General features: G+C 50.6%; 1 protein-coding gene across 1 annotated transcript; it reads right to left on the reverse strand.

Annotated features, from left to right (window-relative positions):
* Positions 1-262: 262 nt before the first annotated feature.
* SLC34A2 (solute carrier family 34 member 2) lies at positions 263-25,451 on the reverse strand. Its single transcript, XM_030314096.1, has 13 exons — positions 25,378-25,451; positions 15,321-15,435; positions 15,097-15,231; positions 13,676-13,804; positions 12,063-12,206; positions 10,838-10,949; positions 8,251-8,446; positions 7,372-7,467; positions 6,824-6,944; positions 5,512-5,679; positions 4,537-4,653; positions 4,327-4,451; positions 263-2,657 (listed from the first exon to the last, which is right to left on the reverse strand). Exons 2-13 carry the CDS (start codon positions 15,430-15,432, stop codon positions 2,025-2,027), a joined length of 2,088 nt encoding a protein of 695 aa, XP_030169956.1. The 5' UTR covers positions 15,433-15,435; positions 25,378-25,451; the 3' UTR covers positions 263-2,024.
* Between the last annotated feature and the right edge of the window lie 1,314 nt (positions 25,452-26,765).

The following is a 26,765-nucleotide window of genomic DNA, read 5'->3' on the forward strand; positions in this document are numbered from 1 at the left end:
GCAATTGCAAAAAGAAAAAAAAGATAGCACTACACAGCAACATTTTAAGAAGCCCTAAGTCAAGAGAGAGACCACTGAAGGAAAGCTTTATATTTAGTACCTTATAATGGCACTTTCCCTCTGCTTCCTGAACAAGGGACCCTACAAATTACCTGGTGATGGGGAGGTGGGTAGTGATGTTAACTGAGGAAAGAGACCCCACATTTTCAGGAACTAGATCCAGGAAGCCTCTGTTTCTCTGTAATTGAAAACAGCGCACTCCTTTGGGGTTTGATTGTCTCCTTTATTGCTCTCTTCCCACAACCAGTAAAAAAAAAAAAATACAAATCAAGGCTGGTACAAGGATCCAATTAAAAAAAAAAATCGGTGTGCAAAGAGGGCCACAGCCCTGCCCAGGTTTAACTTACATATTTACAGGGGGTGTGGCATGTGCGCAGCTACAGAAACACGTTGAAAAGACAGCGGTACAAAATATACAAAGGTGCTCTTTCTTTATATTTCATAGTAGAACCCGGCCTCATTTCCCAATGAGAGCACTATAAAACACAAATCACACTACTACCTATATAACTTATGAAAAATGCTGTGCACCTGTGCGACTATAAATATAGAGTATAAATGGTTCTGTCTCGGAACAAGTATCTACATGGGTAAGGGTCAGGGGAGGGCTCAGTCTGGTATCCCAACCTGCTAAGAGAAGGATAAGCCAAGACGGGGGTGAACCGGGTCTTGGAGTGTGGCTGCACTGAATCCCCTTCCCCAGACTCCATTGAAGCTCTCTCCCTCTCCGGGGTGGCCTGGGATTGTCCAGGGTGAGAAGCAGCGGAAGGAGGCGGTATAAACACAAGAGGCCGCTCTGGAAGGCACAGAGAAGGTATCTGTGGCAAGAGAGAGGACACCCCTTGGACCCACAGCCACGCACGGACCTCTACTTCTACTTGATGACCACTGTTCTGTGGGAAGTCCAGCCACACACTGGTTTCTGCCCTCTGAGAAAAGTGGGGATCTCCGCAGGCAGGGAGAGAGGGCAGAAAAGTCAAAGCTCACCTATCTATGGGAACGTGAGAGAAGTTTTGGAAAGCGTTTCTGGCTTGGACGGATGAATGGACTCAGCGACGCAGAGGGACCGCCTTATCCTCCTCCAGAAGACGCATCAGGGATGATTTTATCGGACCAAGAGAGCGGCGCTAGGCTTTGGCCGCAACTGTCAATTTGGCTTCCAAAGTAGCCAAATCAAGAAGAGCCCTAGGTCCTTTTAGCAGCCAAACCGTCTCCCCACCCCAGCCCCTCCAGGTCTCGCCATTCCCTGGCTCATCCTCCAACTGCTCGGCTCAGGAACAGAACACTCTCTTCTCAGAAAGGTGGAGCCAACAGGTGGGCCAAAGTGCACCCCGAACCTCTCTCTCGGTAGCTCAGATGCGGCTCCCGCCCTGAAAACTCGGACAGGACACAGCAGGGAAGCTCAGATCGGCCAGAACTGCCCAGGTGAGGTCCCTCTAACAAGGAGTTTGGGGAGCTCCGCGAAGGGGAAAGACCCACCCCTGTGGTCTTCAAGTCTCCAAACAATGACACTATTTCCCCCTCCACATGGGTCCGGTCTGGGCCGAGGACCCCCGGGGGCCGCTGATCTTGGTTGAAGCAAGTCTTTGGTAAAAGAGAGAGCTGTCTGAGCTTTACCGCAATAACATACACTTAACATAGGCATCTTTGAGAACCTTCCGTCAATCCCTTCCCTCGAGGCTCTTCCTTTGGAAGAAGATGGTTTGAGTCTGAAAGTAGGTCGTGTGGACCCACCCTGCTGTTGCAGGGGGTGGGCGAGTGTGACCGTCTCCAGCCATTGTCTTTCATCGTCTTTTGGGGTTGCTCTGCCAGTTCCGGCGAGCGGGAGCCCAGTTTGGGGGGAGGCGGGTGCGGTGGGGAGGGGGGAGGGAGGCGGGCTGAGATGAAGCCACTGTGCGGCCAGGCAGAGAAGGGCCCGCGGAGCCAGGGGGGAGGTGGCCCCCCTTCCCACCTCCGGGAAGCCCCTACAAGGCTGTGCTGCTGGAGGTGACCTCTGTGTCTGTATCCGGGCCATCCACCTGAGACCTGGGGACCCCGTCCTGGGCCTCTGTGCTCATGGCCATGTTATCAAAGGCCTTGGGGGCCTTGATGGGCGTATCCTGCTCCTCCTCCAGGATCCGGCAGCACCCGCTGCAGCGGCAGCAGGCCGGGCAGCCGCACAGCAGGCAGCAGGCGCGGCAGCAGACCCGGCAGCAGAAGCAGCAGCGCGTCTGGCAACAGCCAGTGAGCAGGAAGATCAGTTCATCCCAGGGCTTCAGCGAGTGCATCCACAGCGGCAGGAAGTCCCAGCTCTGGAGCTTTCTGGGCAGGATGCGCGGGTAGCGGGACTGCAGGAACCTGAGGACCACCACCAGGAGGATCACGAGGATGATGGGCGCCCCCACGCCCACCAGCACCGGCCAGCCCGCCAGCGAGAGGCCGAACACGGCCAGCGGGGTCAGGAAGAAGAAGAAGATCAGGTAGAAGATGGCAAACCAGCGGTACTCGGCGGAGATGTTGCCCAGCCCCTTGGCCAGGCGGATGGGCAGGCGGGTGAATGGGATTGGGTACCACAGCAGGATGCCCGAGATGTTGAAGAAAAAGTGGCACAGGGCGATCTGAAACACAAGAGGTTGGACAGGTGCATGGGTGTTGTGCGCGGTGGAGGGGGGCGGGGGGGGGAGGGAAGGGTCATCTAGCAGCCGTCCTGAGTCAGGGGTCTTCCCTGTCCTCACAGGGCTATTCAGAAAGGGGCCAGCATTACCTGAGGACCGTGTGTGTGTGTGTGTGTGTGTGTGTGTGTGTGTCGGGGGAGCGCAAGGGAGGTGACCAAATGAATCAGTTTTCAGGACCTAAACTCCTGAAGGCCAAATCTAATAATGAACTTCATTAATATGCCTGCCGCTACCCAAGGTCTTGACCCTGCTGTTTCCAGCTGAGCAGTTAAGAGCTGGTGCGGCCAAAGGAGAGGCTTGCTGGAGAGCTGGCTTCCTTGGCTCAATGGCCCCATTCTATGGAGGGGAGAGAGATGATTACAGCTAATAAAAATAATAGCACCAGCAGCTGATTTTAGTGCCTCCTAAATGTAGGAGGCAACCGTTCTAAGCACTTGATGTGGATTACCACAATCCTCAAAAAAATAGCCTATGACATGGTAAATCATCATTATCTCTATTTGATGGAGGAGGCAATTGAGGAAGAGCTTTGACTCTTCCCAAAGTCACACGGGTAGGAGATGGTAGAGGTGGGATTCAAACCCAAGTAGCCTGGCTCCAGAGGCCACACACACTTGGCCACTTTCCTGTGTGCCCAGGCATCACGCTAGGGGCTTTGGACCTGCCTGTCCAATACATTAGCCACCAGCCACGTGTGGCAAATGAGCACTTGAGATGTGGCTCGGCCACGTTGAGATGTGCTGTAAGTGTAAAATACAGAGTTGATTTCAAAATCTTAATCAAAAAATATAAAACATCACCAATTTTTAAATCAAATTACATGTGAAATGATAAGGAGTTAAATATATTATTAAAATTGATGTCCCCGTTTTACTTTTTAAAAATGCGGCTCTATTGAGGAGGGCACCTTTTGGGATCAGCACTGGGTGTTGTATGGAAACCAATTTGACAATAAATTTCATATACTGAAAAAAAAAATGCGGCTCCTAAAAATTTCAAATTACGTGGGCGGCTCACATTGATATTCTACACTCAGATTTCTGTTGGACAGCCTGGCTTTAGACAGAGCCTCATCAGATCCTTAGAGTAATCCTAGTGAGATCTGGTTCACAGTTTTCAGATGAGGGAATAGATGTTCAAAGTTCAGGTCACCTGTCTAAGGTCATTTAGCGTGTAAAGGCGGGACAAGAATTCAAATGCCAAAGGTCTTCTTGCCCAAGATCACTTAGTCGATCTGGGCAAGGCAGGTCCTCCTGATTCTTCTCGATTCCAGGTCCAGAACAGAGGTCACCTCCTAATATCCAGGCAGAGTCCCCCAAGAGGGGGGCGAGGAGATGGGAAGTGGTGTCTCTATGCTCCTTGAATACTCTTTCCATCTCCATCAAAGTGGTTACCACGCCTCTGTTTAACAAGCACCAGTGATGGGGGTCTCTCACTGCCTCTCTCAGGAACAGAGAGACACGTCTCAGATCTGTCTTCCTGTGGCTTCTCCTCACATCACAGTTTTGAACACAGAGAAAAACTTGGCTCTTGTTCACAAACCGTCTGCTTGCAAGACCACGAATGGGGCTGCATCTCACCAGAGCCCCTGCCCCACAGAACATTTCCTAACCTGCAGTGAGCTCCTGAGAGTATTGCCTGGGCTGGCTAAGGCGGCCAGAATGGCGGTGGTGGTGGTGCCGATGTTGGAGCCGAGCGTGAGTGGATATGCCCTCTCAATGGTGATCACACCAATACCTGGCAGGAAAATACAAAAACTATAGTATCAGCCTCCGGGGATGATGGGAGACGGTAATGGGGGAAAAGCCAGGGAGAAACTCACCAATCAGTGGGGTCATAGCAGATGTGAACACAGAGCTGCTCTGCACGATGAAGGTCATACCTGCCCCCACAAGGATGGCCAGGTAGCCAGTCAGCCAGGCAAAAGGAAAGGGAAAATCTAGAAGACAGAAGGAAAAGAGATCTGTCACAGGCCTGCTAAAGAAGGCAGGGGCTGGAGGCCCAGCTGGCACCTCCACAGGACCTGGGGTGGGTGGGTGGGGGGGGGGGATGGTCTGAGCTAGAGGGTCAGGCTGTACGGAAGCCTCCTCACCCCACACCACACCATTGCCTGGAGGCAGTGCCGCGGCTCAGAAGTCCTACACACCGGTCCCTCGGCACAGGATCAAGACCTGCACATCCAGCAGGCACCCAGAGTCACCCAGCTCAGCCGCATGACAACCTTGTGACAACCCTGGGAGGCAGACCATTCTCGGCCCCATTTCCCTGAGGTTTCATGGGGAGGCAACGTCCTCAGCTTTGCACCCTCCCGGGGGCCAGGATGCCATCAGCAAGAGAACGGGTTGCCTCAAGATGCTGATGTATTATCCAGACCCACATTTTCTTCCCAAGAGTGGAGAGAAGTAGGGAGCAGGGAGGGCATCTGTTACCCTTTTCCTATGGGATCCTGACAAGACCCGAGAGTCCTGGGCATAGGAAACCTGCCAGGAAGGAAGGCCTATCTCGCAGATCGCTGCATTCGAGCCGGCTCTTCCTCAGGACCTTGCAACTATGTGATAGAAGCTTGTGCCCACTCCCCAGCCTCCACCCAAGACACACGGAGATTTCAAGGGCAAAAGGCATCTTAACTTCTTCAGCTTGTCAGACCCAAGAGAGAAACTCCATGCAGGAGTTTATTTAACAAGAGGCCGTTGCTAAATAAAAATCTAAAGGAGCGCCCCCCCGCCCCCGCCCCCGCCAGGATGGCCACAGTGATGCCACACCCTAGAAAGCCCAGAATGAGGGGCAGTGTGCCTACCAGTGTTGAGGGTCTTCTTGATGACAACGGCTACCTGTCCCCGGAGCACGGAGCCCAGGAGCTTGACGATCATGATCAGGCAGCCACAGAGGACCAGTAGGGAGGCTAACAGCAGGATTATGCCAACAGCAACATCTGGGAGGCTGGAATTCACAAAGATGTGTTGGCCTGAAGAGACAATGGAAAGCCCTTGTTAGGAGGGAAATGGGTGCCACCCCCCCCCCAAGGCCACAGACTGTTATTCATTCCCCAACATCTTTCTGTATCACAGTAACAGAATCTTGGTTGTTAGCTCGACGTATAGCAACCCGGAATAAAGACCACACTTCCCAGCTTCCCTTGCAGCTAAGTGTAAGCCTGAGGCTATGTTTTGGCCAGTGGGACCTCACGAAGCTAGAACATGATGATGTGAAATCATTACAGTCACAGAGCTAGTCAGGGGCTGCCTTCTACCTCTAAATCCCAGGCTGTGTTTTACTCACGATATTGAGGATACTTACAACGAAGAGTTTGAGGAGCTAAGTGGCATAGGATGGGTAAGTCAGAGTAGGAACTATTGCTAATTATAAACCTCCTTGTTTTTTTAGAAGTCCCTGTGTGGTCCCATGATTATATGGTTTTGTTGATGGATGAAAAGCACCTAGAACATGGGAAGTGGCAAACTCATTGATTCTGTGAGGTAAACCACACTTGACTATTTACTGCTCAGAATTAATGTGGGTGGTATGCAGAGGATGAAGAGAAGCAGAAATACACACATGGCTATATAAAGAATAGTTAGCAGAGTTAAGGATTCTGGGCTGGAAGAGATTCCTGGGGCAACAGTCTAGCTTCTTAAAGACAGGGAGCATCATGTAGGCTCACTGCATTGTTTAGTGCATAGCTCCAGGCCCTTGAATGGGGCCTGCCGTATAGCAGGGACTCGTGGCTTCAGGGTGAATGCATTTGTTCTGTTCTGTGTGGGACCCGCATCTCCTGCAAATATGGCTGGCATCTCCCTGGAGCTCAAGGGATACCAAAGCATATGGAGGGAGCACTCTGGAATCTGTTGACGAGTTCTGATGCAGTATGGAACTGCCAGAGAAGCTGGGCTTCAAGTCCTCCTTCCTCCCCTTACCGGGGGACCTTGGGCATAGCACCTGTTCCTCTGCTGCGAAAGTTCATACTCATTACTGGGTATGATACCAGTGCTCTGTGAATCCTAGTGCCCTTCTTTCCCTCACTTACTGAGCCTCACACAGATAATGAATGCCAATTGCAACCCCCAGACAGCCCAACCTGGTGGGCTGATGTTCTTTCGAGTTCCACTCACACTTGGCAATGTTCTCCTTGTAGGTCACGTTCTTGATGGTCCAGGTGTAGGAACCGTCCGACCAACAAAGGGAAGGGGAGGTGCAGTTCTCAGGCGAGGGGACAGTGACATTCATCTGAGTCTAGATGACAAACATTGGGAAATGGGATGCATAGTCCATAATACTCACTTTTGGTGGCACTGGCAGGCAATGTGGCAAGTAGGAGGGAGACACGCATGAATGTATGTGTCTGTAAGGGTAACGCACTGTTTCCACGGGTCTCTCCATAAATGGGAACACAGGCAGCCAGAGGTGAGCCAAGAGGCATGAAAATAACGAGCCAGGAATAATGTATCCATGGTGCAGAATGAAGCAAAATGGGGTCAGTCTGTCCTACTGCATTGTCTGTCCATCTGGCGTTCAGAGACTTGCTTTCTTAATTTCTTAATTGGCTCACGGGCCAATTTTTCCTTCTCCGTACCTTTCATTTGCCCACATTGAATTAAAGGTTTTGCTTAAGGCACGGATGCTGGAGTCTGCCAACCCAGCAACATTCTTAGAAACTTACCACGTTGGTAAAAGTTTCACACCAAATCTTGATCAGACTCTTGTTTTTGGCTGCTTCATCATTCATTGCAATTTGGTTGATAACTTTCTTATCCAGCTGAGGAAAGCAACAGACAGGAGAGAGTCAGCACGTCCTCAGCACTGATGACGGATGGACCGTAGGGGGTGCTGTTAAGGGGGCTTCGAGAACTTGAACCCAACTGGGAGCTCCTGCAGGAGTGAGTCAGGACTCACTCCATCTGTACTCCCAGGATGGAGCACAGCACCTGGATGTTACTTAGCAGGTGCTTGACAAATTAACAAATGATTGTATAAACAATGGGCTGGTAACTTGGAAGCATGCAGTAGATAGTCATTGAGTGACAGTAAAAACCAGAAGATAAAGGTAATAAAGGACAAGGTCCAAGTTGACCCATTCTACCTAAGGTAAGAACCCCAAAACCTTTTTTCATTTATTTCAATAATATGGACAGACCCTAGTGAGCAGAGGCCTGAGATGGAAGGAAAGACAGTAACCTTCCTCTTTGGCTAGAGGCAGGATAATATTTTATTAGTGAGCCCAAGGATGCTGAGGTCAGTGGGGGGAATACAATGGCTCCAAGCATCCAATGAAGTCCTTGAGTCTTGAGAAGCACCTGCCATTCCCTTGCTCCCACCCCAATAAAGAGGACACATGTTGAAGTCAAGGAAACAAAAAAAAAAGCCAATTGCTCTATCAGGTGTTCCTGAAGTCTTGCCTCCCTTGGCCTTTTTCAAAGGCAACCAAAGAATAGTGTTTGTCGACCATCATCCTTCACCATCTCTGCCCAGTTGGGTGGGTGTGGGGGAAAGGGGAAGGAGTTAGTTCCTTCCTTTCCCTCTCTGAAGGAAGATGGGTTACCTGGATAATGAGTTTCGTGAAGGGATCTGTGATAACTTTCAGAAGTGCCGGGGCATCTTCTCCATTCTTGAAGTTAAAGGTCTCTACCACCAAGTTGGTCAGGATCTCCAGGTAATGGGTAGCTGCCTCCAGGGGCAAGAGCACCAACACAGAGAGCCAGTTGAAGAAGTCATGGACAGTAGCCCCCGCAAAAGCCCTATAAGAAGGTAATCCCACCCCAAGCCAACAGTAAGATTGGTCAACAAGCAAGTGGGCACCAGTCTAGGCTGGTCATTGATTGCATTGGCTGCAAAGGAGTCACCTATCTATGCCCACACGTGTACAATCTCATTTACATGCTCACAGCAATGCCCAAGTGGGTGGGATTAATATCCCCATTTGATAGATGAGGAAATTGGGGGCCACCAAGCAGAGGGGAATTGACTGAAGACCACTGCATGGGTGTTGGGTCCAGGACCCTTGTCTCCCACTGCCCAGCAGAGCCTTTCCCACCAAGCCAGACAGCACTCAGTTCTTTCTGCTGAGCAAAAGGGAGGTAGACAGGTTATGGCTACAATAATTAGCTCAAGGACCACTGTTTGGAAGAGTTGAATCAAGGCTACTTTTGAATCATGCACATTGAAGACAACCTTCCTTTGGAAAGGTGGAGGCCAGGAGTCTGATGGTAATCAAACCCCAGAACTGAATTCTTAACTTTTTGTGTTAAGATCTCGGGACTCTGATAAAACATCTGAACAACCTGCACAGAAAACAAGGCCAATATATACCACAGTTTATATCTGATAAGGTTTGCAGGTTCTCCTGAATTCCATCCTATCTCCACACTATGACACTTGAGATCTCATTTTTGCTCAATGAAAAAAATTTTTCTTCAAAACACACCTGCATGGAGTTCTTGGGTGGCTCAGTCGGTTAAGCGTCAGACTCTTAGTTTCAGCTCATGGCTTGTGAGTTCAAGCCCTGAGTCGGGCTCTGAGCTGACAGTGTGGAACCTGCTTGGGATTCTCTCTCTCCCTCTCTCTCTCTCTCTGACCCTCCCTTGCTGGAGCGCTTGCACTCTCTCTCTCTCTCAAAATAAATAAACTTTAAAAAAGTTCCCAGGTGATCCTAAAAAAATTAAAAATAATTTAAAAAAAACATCTGCATGTCAAAAAACACCTAAAACCCAAAGGGACATGGATAGAAGCTAATATACTTGTGGAGAAAATGCTTAACTTCACTTCACTACAGTTAAGGAAACTTATTTATAATTTATTTACTTGCAAGTACAAATTTTCACCTATCATATTAGCCAATGTTTTTCAAAGTAACTTATTCTTCCTAAAGAGAGTAATTTAAGACATCTTCATATACTTCCGATGTAAAGTGATGTAAATATTTCTTAGTAGTTTGGCAAAATGTTTTAGGAGCCTTATAGGGGTTGGATATAGTCATTATTTTCCTAGAAATCTAAGGAGGGATTCCAAATCACCAGGAAAGAATGATACACATCTCCAAAGATGTGACTGAAAGCAATCTATTTAAATCATCTGAACAAGGGGTGAGCTATACACTGCTATGTGCAGGCACTTTCATAGATCATGTTTATATTTCATAGGTAGCAGTGAAAAGAACCCAGAATCTGGAAGAAACCTAGATTGAGTCCGAGCTATGCCCCTCGGTGAAGTTACTTAACCTCTTTGTGCTTCTATATTAATAAAACGAGGCAAAGAAAGTCTACTCAGCTTCTTGAGAAGATCAAATTAACAACCTTCCCCCTGGATCATGTGTATTATTATTGCAAACCTCAGGACATTTCATCAGGGACCAAGGAAGGTTAGCCGTGTCTGAGTGGAAATGAGCAGCTCTGAGGCCCTCTGCCACCTGCCAGTTCACCCAGAGAAGAGGGATGACATTTGCTGACTCCCCAGCCAGCCTGTTTAATGCTGTCTGCCTGACCCACATGGTGATTACATCATGCAGACAAACTGCCTTCTCTATTTTATGAACTTCTGGGAAAAGCCCATCAGTTAGAAGACAGGCCAGAGAACGTGGTTAATTTTCACATTAACCTTTGCCTGTTTTAACCTGTCCCGTTTTCAGATCTTATGCATCCACAAAAGCTACAGTTTGCCTTTTACCGGCAAGTGAAGAACAAAGGAAAGGTAACTGGGGTTGAGCTCACCCAAAGAGGAAGCTTTAGGAGGTTATAATTATTTCTGACTAAGCGGGATGGTAAATCCTATCCTAACTGGCCTTGTTTTAACTACGCCACACAGCAAGTAAGCTTCTAGCTGGGGCTTGCATTTAGGGAGCTCTGGTTATGTGCCAGGTACCTTGCTAAGCATTTACCTGTTTGGCTGGGTTTACTCCTTTGGACAACAGTGGTGATAGACGACACAATTATCCTGGCTTTGCATACCAGGGGGCTGAGTTAAATCAACCGGTAAGTATGTGATTCCAACCCCCAGCTGTACTCCACAATGGCTACTTCAAACTACTCTAGGAATGACCAGAAGGTTCTCATTGGCTAGTTTAAGGCAGTTATGACAACCTGGCCGAAACCGATGAGCCTCATGGCAGCAAAGGCTGATTCTGGGCCTCCTACCTTCTGAACTCACTCCGGTCTCCTGCCTGCATGAGCGCCACAATGGTGTTGGTGACTGAGGTCCCAATGTTGGCCCCCATGATGATGGGGATGGCGGCACGCACAGTCAGCACTGGGGGGGTGGAAAAGAGAAAGTTGGTGAGAGTTAGCAAGTTTAGGAAGGCAGCCTGGCCATGTTCCCGATGTGGCCCAAGGCAGGCAGACCTCATTCAAGCTGGTAAGTAACAAAGCAGCATTTCCTAACCCATTTTGGGGTCTGCACCAGGTTATGAATCTGATTCAAGCTAGGATAGCCCACCACAGAAATATGCACATGTACCAAGCAAAAAGTCCCGGCACATAATTTCAGGGAATCCACACGCTCCATGAAGAAGCCCTTCTGTGGATTCCAGTTTCAAAGTGCCTTTCTAAATTTCTCTGTCCTCCATATTACAGATGCAAGGCCAGCTTACGGGAGAACAGGAAACAATGTGTAAGGACTTGTGTATTTATTATGGCAAATTCCCAGCAGTATAATTTCTCTAACAAAATTAGTACGCTGCCACAGTGTTCTAACATGTGAAAGTAATTTTAAAGAATATCTTTTTCTAATTTAGCCCAAGAAAGTTCTAGTTAACTTTGCTAACATGCTGGTTTGTACTAAAAATTAATCTGTTCAATTTGGTCGCCCTCAGAGTATCTGTCCTGATTCAGCCAGAGCAAATATCAGCAGGTTCATGTCTGGAATGCCAGCTTCCCAAGCTTGGTTGTCCCCAAGCCAATGTGTGGATTTATTTATAATTTATTCTTAGCACTGAGCAGTGACGGAAACGTTCTTGAAAGGACCATGTAGATACATGGTCCAATATGGCAGCCACAGGCCACGTGTGACTATTGATCCCCTGAAATACAGTCAGTGCAACCAAGCAACTAATTTTTATATGTTAAGTGAAAATAAATTAAGGTTAAATAAAATTAAATAGCCACATGTGGCTAGTGCCTGATGGACTGGGCAACACAGTTCTAGAGAATTCAGAGCTGGGTCTTCAAGCATCGGGGACGATTTTCAGACTCAGCCATGGCAATGGAAACAGGAGACTGCCTGGGATAAAGCAGAGCACATCACAGCTGCACAAGATAGGAAGACAATGGTGACAAGCCTGGACACATTCAGAGTAAATCCTGGGTTCCTCAGCCGGGCGGGGAAATGCCTGGAATGTCTGGGCCCACGGGTGCCTGGACTCACACGAGGAGGCCACCATGCTGACGATGATGGACGAGGAGGTGCTGGAACTCTGCACAAGGACAGTCACCAGCACTCCGATCACCAGCCCAGCCACGGGGTTGGACATAATAGAGTTGTTGCTGAAAAACTGCCCGGCCACCTTTCCTGAAAAACAAGCCCACAGCCACCAGATGGAAAGTTAGGTGGGCAACTGAATACACAGACATCACATCTCCAGCCACGACCAGCTGGCTGTGGGTCAGGGAGGCCAGCCTCCAGCCCAGCTGGTACCCCTGGGATCTCCCCAGTGCATCTGCCACGTGCTTCTTCCCAGTGCTGCCCTGGGGCCATGTCTCCACTTCTGTGACCTCGCTCCCCACTCATGCCGCACCCCTTGTTCCTCTTGTCCCTTCACCCTACAGCCTCCATACTTCCACTATTCCTTCATCAGCAAGCCCTCCCCCAGCCTTCTCTGACCGCCAACCTGGCCTCAATTCCGCACTTGGCCCAATAGGTGTTGGTGAGTCTCCAGATGCGCTAATTCCTGTCTCTGGGGATATATTCCCGACTCAGAAAATTTCCCCCCCACGAATGGATATTCTCATTCTTCTCTATCAATCCTACCCAACCCCCATTCTCTAGCTCCAGCCTAGCCTCAGACGCCTGAGATGATCAATCCATTCCCCAATCCATTCACTGAAGATGACCAAGGCCCAAGAGGGTGGAAGCAATTCATCTGAGACACTTGGAGAGCAAAATCCCTTGCTTACGCTGGGATTCCTGGGGGTGGCTTCCAGGAAGTCAGTCTGCCCTTCATACACCCTCACAAGTGCCCCCTCTCCCAATTCTCCCAGGTCACAACGATGAGTTCCCAAGAAGGCACCCAGGGGAATAGAAATCCATGGTCTTCTGTGCCTCTGGGATCTGAGTTTGGATCCCACCATGCCAACTCAAGGCTGTGAAACTAAGTGCTGACCTCTTTCAACTTTGAGTGCTCTCCATAAATGGAAAGGGTTTGGGGAAGAAACGTTTAGGACTTCAGGAGGCATTCAAAGTGCTGGCTATCACTGTTGTCACCCATCAGGGGAACACAGGTGGCCAAGTACGTGGTGATTTAACTTCTGGGACCACCTCACACTGCTTAGCTACTCTCAGTCCTGTAAGACGTGTAGGCAACTGCTAAGGATAAGGATCCACCAGCTCTGGGAACCTTGTCCTTCTCCAACAAAGGCCCAGCCCTGATTTTCTATAGTTGCTTTAGCTTGAGAGCATTCCTATCTAATAATCTCTGCAGGTCGGGAGGCCCAAAGACAGCAGGGATCCCTTAGATAAGTCCTTATATCAAACAGCTTCCTGCCTAGGGTCGGTGGACAAACACAGGAAGCTGACCACTTAGAAATGGCCCCAGCCTGGGCTGCCGGCCTAAGCCATCTCAGCCAGTCATAGCTCCTTTAAAGACCTCAGTTTTCTCTTCTGTAAAACGGGGGCATGACTTAACGAGAAGGTGTGCGGTGGCCTTCTGTCCTAAAACACGCCAGGAGGCTGCAGCTGGAGAGGGCTTGCTGACTTGTGACCATCTGAACCAAACTGCATGAAAATACCCCACCCCAGATCTCTGTCCCTTTCATCCATACCTCCAACCAGCTGGAAGGCACTGCTGAGGACATCCAGCGAGCACACGAAGAAGTAGAGAAATGCCAGAAGCAAAATAAATTTCCCAATTCCTTGGAAGACACAGAGAATCTTCCCTTTGGTGTCTCTCTCTGGGGTAAGGGAGAAAGGACACAGGCTTTTAGTGCCCGAAACTCTGAGAAGTTTGGCAATGAGCTCAGAGCGCTCATCTCCCCTCCCCCACCAACCCTCCCCCCCGCCCCCCCATCACCAGGTGGCTATAAGCTCTTATGTATGGCAAGGCTTAGAGATGGGATGCATCCGTGACTAGAGTTTTCAAAGCAATTACCACTCTAGTCCATTTAGTTGAAATCTGTGGTGAAGCGTCTCTAAAGGACTGGCTTCAGGGAGGAGGGGTTTGGTGTGGTCTGGGGCACTGACAGGCAAACCAGACTCCATGCTCAGCTGAAGCAGTGTCGCTGAGGGAGGCAGTTAAGGGCACTTGACACCTGCTAAGTGCGGGGTCAGAGATAATGGCTCTCCTAAGCACCTTCAAAACAGCACAGACTATTTTCTAAAATGTGGCCACAAGGTAGCAATCACAGCCTTCATTTGGGGAGGGCTTGGGCGCTCATACATCCTGGAATGTTATGTCCTTGGATGCTATTTTCTCTGCTCGATTTTATAGTGGTTCTCACCTCCTCCCTCCCAGCTGTCTGATCTGCAGACAGACCTTACACCCTGCACCCGGAAAAGAAATGCAGCATTTGTTTGCACGCCAGCCATCCTGGTTGTATATTCTGTCTTCTGGAAGCTTTCCTCGATGCCCACATTTAGGTGAAGAGAGCCCTCCATCCAGGGGCTCTCAGAGCAGGGGTCTCGTCTGTTCAATGCTGTACCCACAGCACAGTTCCTGGGACCAGTCAGCGCACAGTGGGTTATAAGGAGCAGCATGGCGCCCGGCCTGGGTACTACCCCCATGCTGGCACATTTGTTGAGTGCATGAGAGAACAAAAGATCCCCCAATTATCTCATTACGCTTTGACTCCAAGCCTCCAAGACTGCAGGCGGTATCCCTAGCCAGGACCTTTTTATGAGAGGCATCAGAGGGGTGCTGGGTGGCTCAGGCGGTTGAGCCTCCGACTTCGGCTCAGACCATGATCTTGGGGTTTATGAGTTCGAGCCCCGCTTCAGGCTCTGTGCTGACAGCTCAGAGCCTGGAGCCTGCTTGGGATTCTGTGTCTCCCTCTCTCTCTACCCCTCTCCCACTCGTGCTCGCTCGCTCTCTCTCTCCCCTTCTCAAAAATAAACATTTAAAAATTAATAAAAAGAAAGAAAGACCTCAGAGCGATGGAACGGAAGAGGGTAACACAAAGGAGATGATCCTGTGGAGGCAGTGAACCCGATCCCTCACGCATGGGAAGTCCCTCCTGCTTGCTTTCACCTGACCACTTGATCCCCGTGTCCCGGAGCTCGGGCAGGTCCCAGGGGTCTTCTACTGCTGTGGGTTCCTCTATCAGTGCCACGGTGGAATAGGACGGCAGAAGCTCGATCTTGGTGACTGGGGTCCCGCTGTCATCTACTCAAACAAGCAACAGAGGCCATGAGGAATGAGGGTCAGACCCGAGCCACAGGAGGCCAGTCTGGGGCGGGATGATCGGCACTTACTTTGGCTAGTGTCCTTGCCTTTCCCGGGTGTGGTGGACTGCTGGCTGGTGTCCCCTTCCATGTATTTATTGGGGTCGGGCTGGGCATTTTCCAGCTCAGGCCAGGGAGCCATGATCTGCAGACGGAAAACAGAGCTTAACGAAGCAGCCACTGAAGGGAGGCCCACTCAGGTGCTATGACGGGAAGAACTAGGTTGCAGAGATTCGGGAGAGAATCTACCTTCCAAGCGGGGGGCTCTTCCGTGCCATATTTCTCCTCTGGGTCTCCCTCAACCGCTCACCTAGGCTGTCACTAAATCAAAACACTTCTTACAGTGTTTCTTTCCATTCTAGCCTCAAGTCTGTCCACTGAACTTCCTTTGATGTCTCCAACTTCCTTCTGGCTCAGCCTCTGTCTTGACTCTCTCCTTTAGTCAGAAAGGGGGTGCAAAGCCACCCCTCTTGATCAACTCATGGCACGCCACGTCCTCTCGGTCCTCCAATGGTTCCCTCCTGCTTTTATTCTAGACTGCACATCCGCACCAAACCTCACACAGCGGACTTAACGTATATGTAAATGCTAACACACGTTCTGCCTGCTTTACCTACCACCCAGTCTTCTGTGGGCAGCAGGACACAATGAAGCTAGTTCGAATCCCAGTAGTGCCACTTATCAGCGGCTGTGTGCTTAGGCAAGTCCTTTTATACCTCTGAGCATAAAGGCATCAATGTTTCCCCATCTATAAAATGTGGACAAGTCCAGGTTATGTGTGCAGGGTTATGAGATTGACAGTGACCCCTAGAAAGTTCCTGGAACCAAGCAGCCATCCGCTAAATGGTAGCTATTATTCCTATGCCATGCCGCCTGGCTTAATGACCCTTTGTCAGAACCACATGCTTTCTAACCTTTGGTAGACACTTCCTCATAAGCCATTGTTTCAACAAAGCCTTTCTTGGTTACACAGAGAGAAAGTGTGGCTCTTGACACACTTGGAAGTCCCCTCCTTGTGGTGCTTGTCCTCTGACACACGTTAGTGCCGTACAAACAATTCACAGAAGAGGAAAATACAAGTGGCTAAAATACTGCAAAGAATTGGGCCTCATTAACAACCCAAGATATGCAAATTAGAACAGTGAGATAAATTTCAACTATCAAATCAGCAGAAAAAAATACTTGTAAGTATAATATGCTGTGCTGGAGAGACTGCAGTGAGATGAGTACTGGTAGAAAACCATCGGCAACAGGTCTAAAGTCCTTTATGTTTTCAATACATCTCTGACCCAGTCATTTCACTTCTAGGAATCCAGTATCTAGGAATGTTTTCTCTCAGAAAATCCAAAGTACCTCCCTGTTCTGATCACTTCTTTGAAGAGGTTTTCCCAGAATCTGTGTCAATCTAACTCCTTTCCTATTTTTCTTCTTTCCCCCTTTCCTAATTTTCTTAAATGGATCTACTTCCTGCCTACCGAAATGCAAGCTCTACCCAAAAAAGAGGCTTTGCCTGGTTCAACATGGCATCCTTAGGGTCTACAGCTATGCCTGGCACACTGACAATGCCCAATAAGTGGTGGTTGATGGAATGAATGGGATGCAAACCAAAGAAGATGTTGCCACGCTGCCGCTTAAAGAGTTGAATAGGAAAAATAGGAAAATTGTTGTACTAGCCATGGTACATCCATGCAATGCAATAGCACGCCATTAAAAAAGCTTATAAAGAATTAGAAAAGGGGCACCGGGGTGGCTCGGTCGGTTAAGTGGCTGACTCTTGATCTCCACGCAGGTCATGATCTCACGGTTCGTGAGTTCAAGCCCTGCGTCAGCTCCACACTGACAGCACAGAGCCTGCTTGGGATTCCGTCTCTGTCCCTCCCCAACTCACTCTCTCTCTGTCTCTCTCAAAATAAATAAACCTTAAAAAAAGAATCAGAAGCAATGCCTTAGATAAATTGTGAATAAAAGGCACTATTTTTTGCCCTACTCACAGCACGTTCTCACAGGACCTGGAAATGTCCCATGGGATTCACAGTGGGTGATGGGATTGTGGGTGACTTATTTTTCTACTCTATGAAATTTCCAAAATTCTTTTAAGAGCTGTAGCCCCACCCCAGACCCACAACGTAAGATGGTTCAGGGATACCCAGTGTTGTGACTGTTAGGCGTACCTGTAAAGCTAGGACTTAAGCTGATTCTGTGTCCCCAACACGAAGGGCTTTTTGTCGGTTTGTTTAGCCTAAGGAATTTCTTGACTTTGCCCAGGCAACTGCAGAACACATGATCACAGGGGACATCTTGCAGTCATTGGCTTCCATGAAAGTACAAGCCATGCCTTTCATTTCAACTTAACAAGTATCCAGCACAGGGCCTGGCACACAACAGGCCTCACGTGCTTTCTGAGCAGGATGCCAGGGCCTGCCTGGCCAGCGAGAGCCTGTATTTAGTAAGCCAGGCTGTGCTCAAACCTTGCGGGGGGGGGGGGGGGGGGTTGTTGTTATTCTCCCATTATACAGATGAAAACACTGAGGCATAAGGAGGCTAAGTAACTTGCCCAAGGCCCCAAGTGGTAGAGCCTTGAGCCCAGGTCAGCCTTTTCTAGCAGCTGCTCTAGGGCTCTGTGTTCTCTGTAAGCCACTCCGTTGGCTTCTGGGAGCGGGGCTGCTTCTAGGGTCCGGCCTCCTGGAGTTGCTATGCCTGTCACAGGCTGGACTCCTCCCTTGGGCTCAATGAAAAGCCTTCTTATAGCTGACAGTCAAAGGTGGGGCAAAGCCTGCTGCTCAAGGTGTGTTGGATTTGGGGGGGGGGGCCCTTCCCAGGGTGTGCTGGGAGGCAGCTACAAGGTTGGGGCCCGGGCAGGGGAGGTGGGGCAGAGCTGAGCGGTTGGGGAGGAGCCCGAGGCTGGCCTGGGACAGCCCCAAGTTCAACTCAAGGCCACCATGCAGGTGAACGGGCTCGGCTTGGAAACAGCACGGAGGTTAAAAAGAAAAGACAAGGCCAGGCCTATGGGTTTGGGGGAGTAAGCTCAAATGTCTACCTGGTGACTCTTCCAATGCAGGGATCCGTAGCCACAGTGTGTTGGGGGAAAGAAACGAACAATCTTGGAACTCTTAATTTCAGTCAGGCACGAGGCTGGGTACCTTACATAGCACAGAGGCTCAGAACCAAACTCCAGCTCTGCCCAGATACACTGAGACCTGAGCAAATCACGCGACTGCTTTGTGCCTCAGTTTCCCGTATGTAGAATCGAGTTTATAACAGTCTATATAGCCCATTGGGTTGTTAGACAGCTTCGATGAGTTAATTTCTGCAAAGTGCTTGGAACGGTAACCTGTCCATTGGTTCGTGTTCCTCCTCTGAGCAACCCTGAGGGGTTAGTGTTCTTCCCACTTTACAGATGAGAAAACCAAAGCATTTCAGAGGGGTAAAGCCACTTGGCCCAAGGCCACAGTGCGACTTGAGAGTCTCTGACTCCAGAATCTGTGTTTGCCTCAACTACAACATGACTGGAACACTCCTAGAAGGGATGAGTCATGTAATAATAGCATCAGAAGTGCAACGTATCTGATTAAAGGCCCATTGCCAGGCAAATGGAGAAGATGCCTTAAGACCCGAGTGGCAGAAGCCAGCGCCTCACCTCCGTATGCAGTGTCCTGGGAGGAAGCGAGGGCTCCATGAACTGGGTCTTGGAAGCACCTGCCGCCCAGGTGTTGGCACAAAAGCACTCCCCCTGCCTTGGAACATCAACCTTCCGTCGTCACTGCCACAGTCCGCTTAACGGCGGTGCACGCTTCGACCTCACCCCGACTGAAGTCCAACTTACTTCCCCATCACCCCGGACCCTCCCCTCCGTGGAAGTTTGCTGTTTGTCATTCCTGCTACCATCCGCCAAGAACCGCAAGGTCATCTCCCACAGCCCCCCAACCCAGCACCTCTGCTCTTGCCTAGGTAGCACCCCCCCCCCCCAGAAGACCCACTTCTCATCTGTGGGCCCCTCCTGGGTCCTCTCTCCTCCCCTGCCACAGTTCCGCAGGCCTCTCTGATCCGCCCTTGCCCACGCACCCGACATACAGCACATATGCACCCGGCACTCCACCACATACGGTGTAATTGACTCTAATAACAAGTACCATTTAATGAGCACCAGCGAGGTGCCAGGTGCTGTGCTGGGCCCTGACACATGTTATCTGATTCAATCTTTATGCAGGAAAGGGGTCATGCTCATCTCCACTGGCAGACAGAAAAACCTGGAGTGCCAAGAGACGAAGCAACGTGTGCAAACTCACCCAGCAGGGGAGGGACAGAGACGGTTTTTAAGCACAGCTCAACCCATCAGTGAGGTTGGGACCCTTATTTACAACATCCTTGGTCAGGACATAAACTTATTTTCCTGGAGCACTGATTTCACTCACCTAACTGGGGAGAGGGGACGTTAAATAGAGCGACTGGTAGATGATTTACGCTGGAGAGGTGATATTTACACGGAGCACATTGTTTCTCAGCCTTGGCACTGTTGACATTTGGGGCCAGATAATGCTTTGTTGGGTGAGTTGTCCCGCGCATTGTAGGATATTTAGCAAGATCCCTGGTCTCTACTCACTATGTGCCAGGAGCACCCCCTCCCCCTTAGTTTTGACAACCAAAAACGTCTCCAGATGTTGACAGATATCCCTCGGGGGCTGAGGACCACCGGTCTACAGGTTAAGAGACCAGACCTTCGATCCCCCCCTGCTTGGGTTCAAGTCTCAGCCAAGCCATCTGCTGTGTGACTTTGGGCTAATTCCTTTGCTCCTCTGTTTCCCCTACATGTGAAACTGAGATAATATCCCGGACGAAGAATTCTTATGATGAAGCACGTTATGTTTTAAAAGTTCTCAGAATAGCATTTGACACATCGTAAACCCTGTGCGGTTTTCAGCTATCACACTAAAACAAGCAGGGACGTGTAGCACAGAGTGCAAGACTTACATGAATTTTGAGCTCGCAGTGGGCTGCTCTGGGCTAGTCACGGACAACTGGAATTTAAGTTTTAGAGGGCAAGACCCGTATATTATGCGTTTCCTCCCAACGCTCAGTAGACTATACCTAGTAGGCCCTTCGTATTTGTGAAGGGAAGAGTCAACATACGGGGTTTGCCGAAGGAATGAACTGGACCCACGCCTAGGAAACAAATCAAGCCCAAATCTTACTAATGAGCGGCTGCCCCTCCTCGTGATAAGCAGGTTGGGTTGGACAAGATCTGTTAGATGGGGCCAGTGTACCAAGAAACTGCGCCCTCAATGTCACAACAGCCCCACTTGGGCTCTCATCAGCAGTAAGGTGTAAGAAGGGTGATTGTTTGCCTATTCAAATTATGTTTTCGGTGACTGGATTTCTCTGGCTGATCGGGATAATTGCCTGGAGTGAACACAAAGTATGTAGCAAGTACAGAAACAGACGCTTCCGTGGGCCGATGTGCAGGTGGCTTAGGACACTGCCGGCAATAGAACAGGAGGACGCTCGTTTGCACTGACCCGAGCGGAAAGGAATAGCATATCGTGGCGGGGGGCCCAATGCGCTAAACTGTCTTGAATACTTACTCTCTGTGAGGCCAGTGCTGGCTTCACTCACCTGCAGGCCCTCATTGCACTGTCAGTACCACCGAAAGCAAAAGAAAATTTCTATGGAATGTCTCCACTCCTCCTTCTTGGAAGTCCTTTCTTCCCTATTCCAAGTCCAGCCATGTGGCCAAGCCCATGCCCTCTTTACAAACACTTCCCTGATGAAGCAATTACTTCCCCTCATGCAATACTTCATTTTCTGGTACATGAATGTGCTCCACCATCGTTGGGGGAAGGTCACTGCGCTAGACCCCTGGCAGGTAAGAAAAGCAGGCTCAGGTACTGAGCGAGCCCCGGGGCAGGCAGCCAGGAGAGCCATCTGGTCAAGCCCGGAGCACTCTGCAACTGCCGGCCACTCCCCTCCTGGCCCTCTCCACCCCCACAGCTCCGGCTGCTCCTCTCAGGACCTGGGAAGTGGGGAAATGCAGGGCACCTGGGACACAGTCACTGTCCTCAGCAGCGTGGGTACACAGGCCCCGCTCGCCTGGCCTTCCCAGGCAGCAGAGCCCCAGCTCTTGTGCAGGTGGACCCCACGGATCTGGAGTAAAGGGATGACTTGGAGCAAACCCCCCCATGATCGGCCCCGGGCAGATGCTCAGGGGCTCCTCGAGGCCCCTGGATCTTCCAAGGCTGCTGACATCATAGCCCCTGGCACACAGCGCCGAGAGAGAACCACGCAGCGCGTGCCCCCGAACCTCAGTTTCAATATCTCAAAAGTGGGGATAATACCATCTCCCTCACTCATCTGTGGTAGGACTGACTGATTGATGAGCAAAGGTGAGGCCCCGCGCAGAGCGCCCGGCAGAGTAAGCACACAGAATTTTGTGGAATGAATTGCATCGCAAACAATGCACAGCCCAAACTCCACTGTGCCCTAGACCACCAGCTCCTTATCTCAGTGCTCAGCACAGCCGGGGATTCTCTGTAAATATTTGTGCGCTAAAGGAACCCAAAGCACAGGAGAGAAAGGCACTAACGTGTGTGCGTGTGTGTGTGTGTGTGTGTGTGTCTCGAGGGGAGTGCCGTACAGGATCCATGACCTCATTAAATTTTACAGCAACAAAGTTCTTTCCAGTTTACAGAAGTTCTTTCCGGTTTCCAAAGAAACTGAGACCCAGAGAAATTAACAAAGTCCCACAGCTACCTGTAGACGGAGTCACGATTTGAACCCAGAAATGCTAGTTCCAAAGCTGGGGGCCCTTCCATAGACAGAGGGAGGAGGAATCCTCTGGGCCCCATCAAAGCAGCATGGAAACCAAGGGGCCAAGGGGCCCCACCCGGTCCAGGCTCAGTGGGAACTCCAGCGGCTTCTGGGAGAGCTGGCGGGGCTTGTCCCTCTGCAGGGGTCTGCAGACTCACTCAAGCAGCTAGAAGAGCCAGCCAAGAACACCGTGATAACAGGCTACCCGGTTCCCACAAAGGCTCTGGCATGCCAGAGATTTGGATTTGGCATATGTCAGGCCTTTTTAGGAGTCTCAGCTAAGCAGGAGAGGCAGACACTGAATGAGCCGGACGGAGGCCCCAACCCGAATCTGACGCCACTTTCCCAGTGGCAGGCACACACTGGCCTGTCTGGAACTCGCTTCTCTGGAAAGGGGCTTTGGGGATCAGCAGAGGCCTTCGGGGCCTTTGAGCCCCTCCACAGGCATTCTCCCCAGAGCATCCTCTGACCTACTGTTCCCTCTCCCCACCTTCCCAAGGGCGCACTCCGGCACACTCTTGCCACCTGCCAGAAAAAAAGCAGAGAAGAAAGGATAAAGTCATCCATTTTGACCGTTTGGTACTAATACCCACAAAGATTTTTTTTTTTTTTTAATGCCTAGGTATGAGGTTCGTGGCTATGATCACACATTCGCTTCCTTGCTCCCCTCCACTCATCCCTACAACTGACCCGGCTATGTCAATAACCCTTTTGGCTCGACTTCCTGCATCCATATGTGTATCCCATGCCAGCAGGAACTCTTATAGGCCAACGAGAGGAGACTTCTCAGCTCTTCTCAGACCCGGGAACAGGAAAATGTAGGGCACCTGGCGGTCGCCCAACCCTTACGCTCTGCATTGTTTGAGCTTCTCCAACCAGGACCTGTGCCGGGGCCCCCTTACTCAGAACAGCAGCAGCCATCTGACGACGGGGGCAGAGGAGGCGGGGGACAGGCACACGTTCTGGCCTCCTGGGCCCAGGGAGGATGACCTGTGCGGCCCCAGCACGCACGACAGTGTTTGGCACACAGGCACCACCCAAATGGCTCTTGAGCATTTCGAATCAGGTACTGAGCGAGCCCCGGACACAAATTAACCCGTTTAACCTCACAAGCACTTTATTTCTGTGAATTTACTTTTCAGTATTCATGCCTCAGTACTAATCCTACCGCGGAGGAAACCAAGGCACAAAGAAATTCATGGCCTCAAGTTATAAAGACACTGCACCTTCAGAAACGATTTGAACTCAGGTAGTCTGATGTCGAAGTTCAAGACACGTAAGAAATCTTTTCCTACTTTGAAGCCCAAGACTTCAAAAATTCCCAAGAGGGGAATTAACCCCAAGAGGGCTACTTAATTTTCCATCTTCCTTCAACCACCACAAGGCAAACTAATCCCCCCAAGGACATGGCAATGGCAGGAAGGGGGCGCGCGGGGCAGGACACAAAAGCAGACGGCCTGGGTTTTGCATTGATGAGTGGCTTCAGTTTAGACTTTTGACTATATGTACTGACAGTCTTTTAAAAAGACATTTTACTCTCTCTTTAAACTAGGGCCATATTACCAGACCACGCCCTCATAATTTACACTTATGATATTTTAAAATTAAATCCTGCAGTTAACTTATATCTATATCAATTACTTTGCATTGTGTTGGGTGGTTAAAAGAGCCAATTCACAAAAACACTTTGGACATATTGCAGTCTGTTTGCAGCCCTCTTTTTACACTCTTGTGTATTTTTTAGTTCAGTGGGATATCCTGACTACTTCCTGCTGATGTTGCCATTCTGTCCCTAGGGTGGTGGTTGGGTGGGCGGGGGAGGGTGGGGAGAAGGAGGGAGGGAGGAAGGTGGCTAAAAATGGTATTAAAAGTTTATTCCAAATCACTGATCCCAAGAAGCTGTTTTCTTCATTAAACTGAATTCAGGCTATTTATATGTCAGCCTTGTGCCTAACAGCTCTAATCCAGACGTCCGTCCTCCCACCAAGGGGGACTTGTTTCAATGAGACGGTTGAGTGATTTGGGGGTGGACTTTGGAGGGGGCAATTTGTTAAACATCCAAACCTTGTACAAGCACGATCTTCTTACCACCAGTCCCCAAAGTTACAAAAACAGAGATCCTTATCAGCTGGTTGGCTGGCAGAAGCAGAGAGATTCAAACACTCCTACCAACCAGAAACAATCGTTGTTCCTATGAGGCACAACTTTTTCAAGAACACCGGGCCCAGAACAACTTAAAAAACTCCGGCTCGGAAGAGGGGGAAGCAAGACAAACAGGACTGTTGCAAGCAGGGCGAACACAGATATCACTTGTGAATAGAAACAGGGAGGGAGAGGGGATTCTAAGTGCAGAAATCCACAAGCTGCCTCCAGGAAATCGACACGGTTCAGACAGCTGCCATCTCCTTATGGAAAATGAGTGCTTCTAACTCTCTCCAGCTCCGTGCCAGCTACCCACCGCAGGCAACTGCCTCTGGGGATCTGAGGACTGAATGTAAGCCCATTCCATGTGCCACCCCCTCTCTGGCCTGGAGATGCGGGGTGCTCCCACCCCGCCCCCACCTGAGCACATTTCTTTGCAAGCCATTTCCCCCCCTCCCTGACTGCTCACCTGGTACCCTCTGACTCTGTTCCCCCCCAGGCAAGCTGAAAGACCAGCCCTGTGCAGACCCCCACCAGCAAACTAGACTGTACCCTGCAGTCACTTTAGGTAAATAACTCGGCAAACAAGAATGGCAGCACGTGGAAGTCACACTCGTGGGCACTGCGTTACCGGACAGCCACGCACACCTAGAATTTTCAGCGCAGGAAAGCCTGTGGGAGGGTTCCTTTCCCCCTCTTACACAGAGGGGTAAACTGAGGCCCAGGGGCTCACAGCAACCTGCTTTAGGTCACACAGCTAGTTCGTGACCAAAAAAGAGAGCCCAGTCGTCCCAGTCCCTATGTGGCACCTCTTATTCCCCCATTTTTCCTCCCTGACCTACGAATGCCAGAACATCCACAGTCTCAGAACCCCCAACAGTGGCTCATTAATAACATGGCCAGGGGTAAACAGTGTAGTCATGGGAATTGTAATAACAGCCACGGCAGCAGCATCGAAAAAAATATAATCTGAAAGTTTAGAGAAGGTTTATTTTTTTGTCTTCCGCAGTCCAAAGCCAGCCAAGCTCCTTGAGGTCAACATCGAGGGATGTCTAAAAGAATTAAGTGAATTAAAAGTAAATGAAGCTTCTTTGGAGAGCGAGAGGGGAGAAGGAAGAGCCCTCGCCCCGGCGGCGGTACTCACCAGCGCTCCCAGCGCAGGTAATGGACCCAAGAAGGAACCAGGTAGAGTTCAGCCGCTGGGGTATATATAGCGAAGGTGTTGCGCAAAGACCCGGCGGCAGCTGCTGTCATCACGCCCCTCGCACATTCCAGGACCGCCTGCTGCCGCCGCCGCCGGGGCACTGCCTACCTGCCGACTTAATGAGCCCATCGTGACCTCGCCGGCTGCAGAGGGAAGACAGGCGGCCCGGCTGCTGCGGGAGATCCCCACACGGTCCCCGAGCCCCAAAGCCACCGCCCGTCCCGCGCCCTGCGCGCCCTGCGCGCCCTCCCACGCGACACCGGGCCAAGTGGGGGACTAGCCCGGCTCCCCACCCCCCCCCCCCCCCCCCCCCCCCCGCCCCGTCCCCATTCTCTCCTCCCCAAGACAGTTTAGCGCCTGTGAGGCTGAAGAGGTCAGAGACGCTGAGACACAGATAAAAGCCAACTGGAAACTCAGGGACAAATCCTTCCAAAACAAAGCCGGGATTGTTTGGCCTTATCAGGCGTTGGGGTGCTTTCTGCCCCAGAAGCCTGGACTCTGCAGTTAAAACAGCTGCGGCTGGAGCCCTGGGTCGGCCAAGGGATGGGGCTGGATTAGCCAGGCTGAGCATGGGGAGAGGGGCTGCTCTTCTCTCCAGGAGGGCACCCCTGCCAGCTCGTCCAGCTCTAGCAGACCGTGTCCCTTATTTCACCGGCTGCCCTGCCCCGTGTGTTCCTTGTGAAACCACCACACGTCTTTCTCCATCCACACCTGTCCCAGGGAGAGCCCATGGTCACGCTTATCCTTAAGAGCTGTGGGGTTATGGGCGGGCAGTCATTCTCCAAAGCCCCCACACACACACCTTCCCACGGGTACAGCGGCTTCCATTTTAGCTGAGACTTCTAGAAGGGTTAGGGGGCATGGCATAGGATTACTCGGGATTTGCTGAGCAGGGATCAAACTTCGATCTTATTCCAAATCCCAGGCCCTTCCCTCCACCGCATGGTCCTGTTTTACAGTGGAGGAAAAGTTTTACTGCGCACAACGGGAGAGTAGAAGGGCCCATAGGAACGAGGCTGGTTTCATCCCCAAGCCAAGAGCTCTCTCCTCCATCAGGGGGAAGATGTCAGGAGTGCTGCTTCCTAGAAGCTACTGAGCAGGGCTCTCCCCGGGGCTGAGAAGTCAGTGGCTACACACGCTAACTCTGGGCCAAACCACCTAAACTCAGTTCCCTGTTTTAACCCTTGCTTTGCTTGCCCTCATTTGCTCCTGTATAAAATGGGAATAATGGTCCCTATCAGAGTAAGTGAGCTCAACTATTTACAGCACACAGTATGGTACCTGATGTGCACATGAGTACTCAGTCCATATCAACCATTGTAGTTTTC

Source organism: Lynx canadensis, chromosome B1 (genome assembly GCF_007474595.2).
Source record: "Lynx canadensis isolate LIC74 chromosome B1, mLynCan4.pri.v2, whole genome shotgun sequence".
In the NCBI taxonomy this organism is placed as follows: domain Eukaryota; kingdom Metazoa; phylum Chordata; class Mammalia; order Carnivora; family Felidae; genus Lynx; species Lynx canadensis.

Coding starts and splice junctions, on each gene's coding strand:
- SLC34A2 (XM_030314096.1), bottom strand. CDS start 15,432: ATGGCTCCCTGGCCTGAGCTGGAAAATGCCCAGCCCGACCCCAATAAA. Junction 13,805..15,096: donor CACGGGGATCAAGTGGTCAG/GTGAAAGCAAGC, acceptor CCCTTACCCCAG/AGAGAGACACCAAAGGGAAG. Junction 8,447..10,837: donor GACCGGAGTGAGTTCAGAAG/GTAGGAGGCCCA, acceptor ACCTTCTTATAG/GGCTTTTGCGGGGGCTACTG.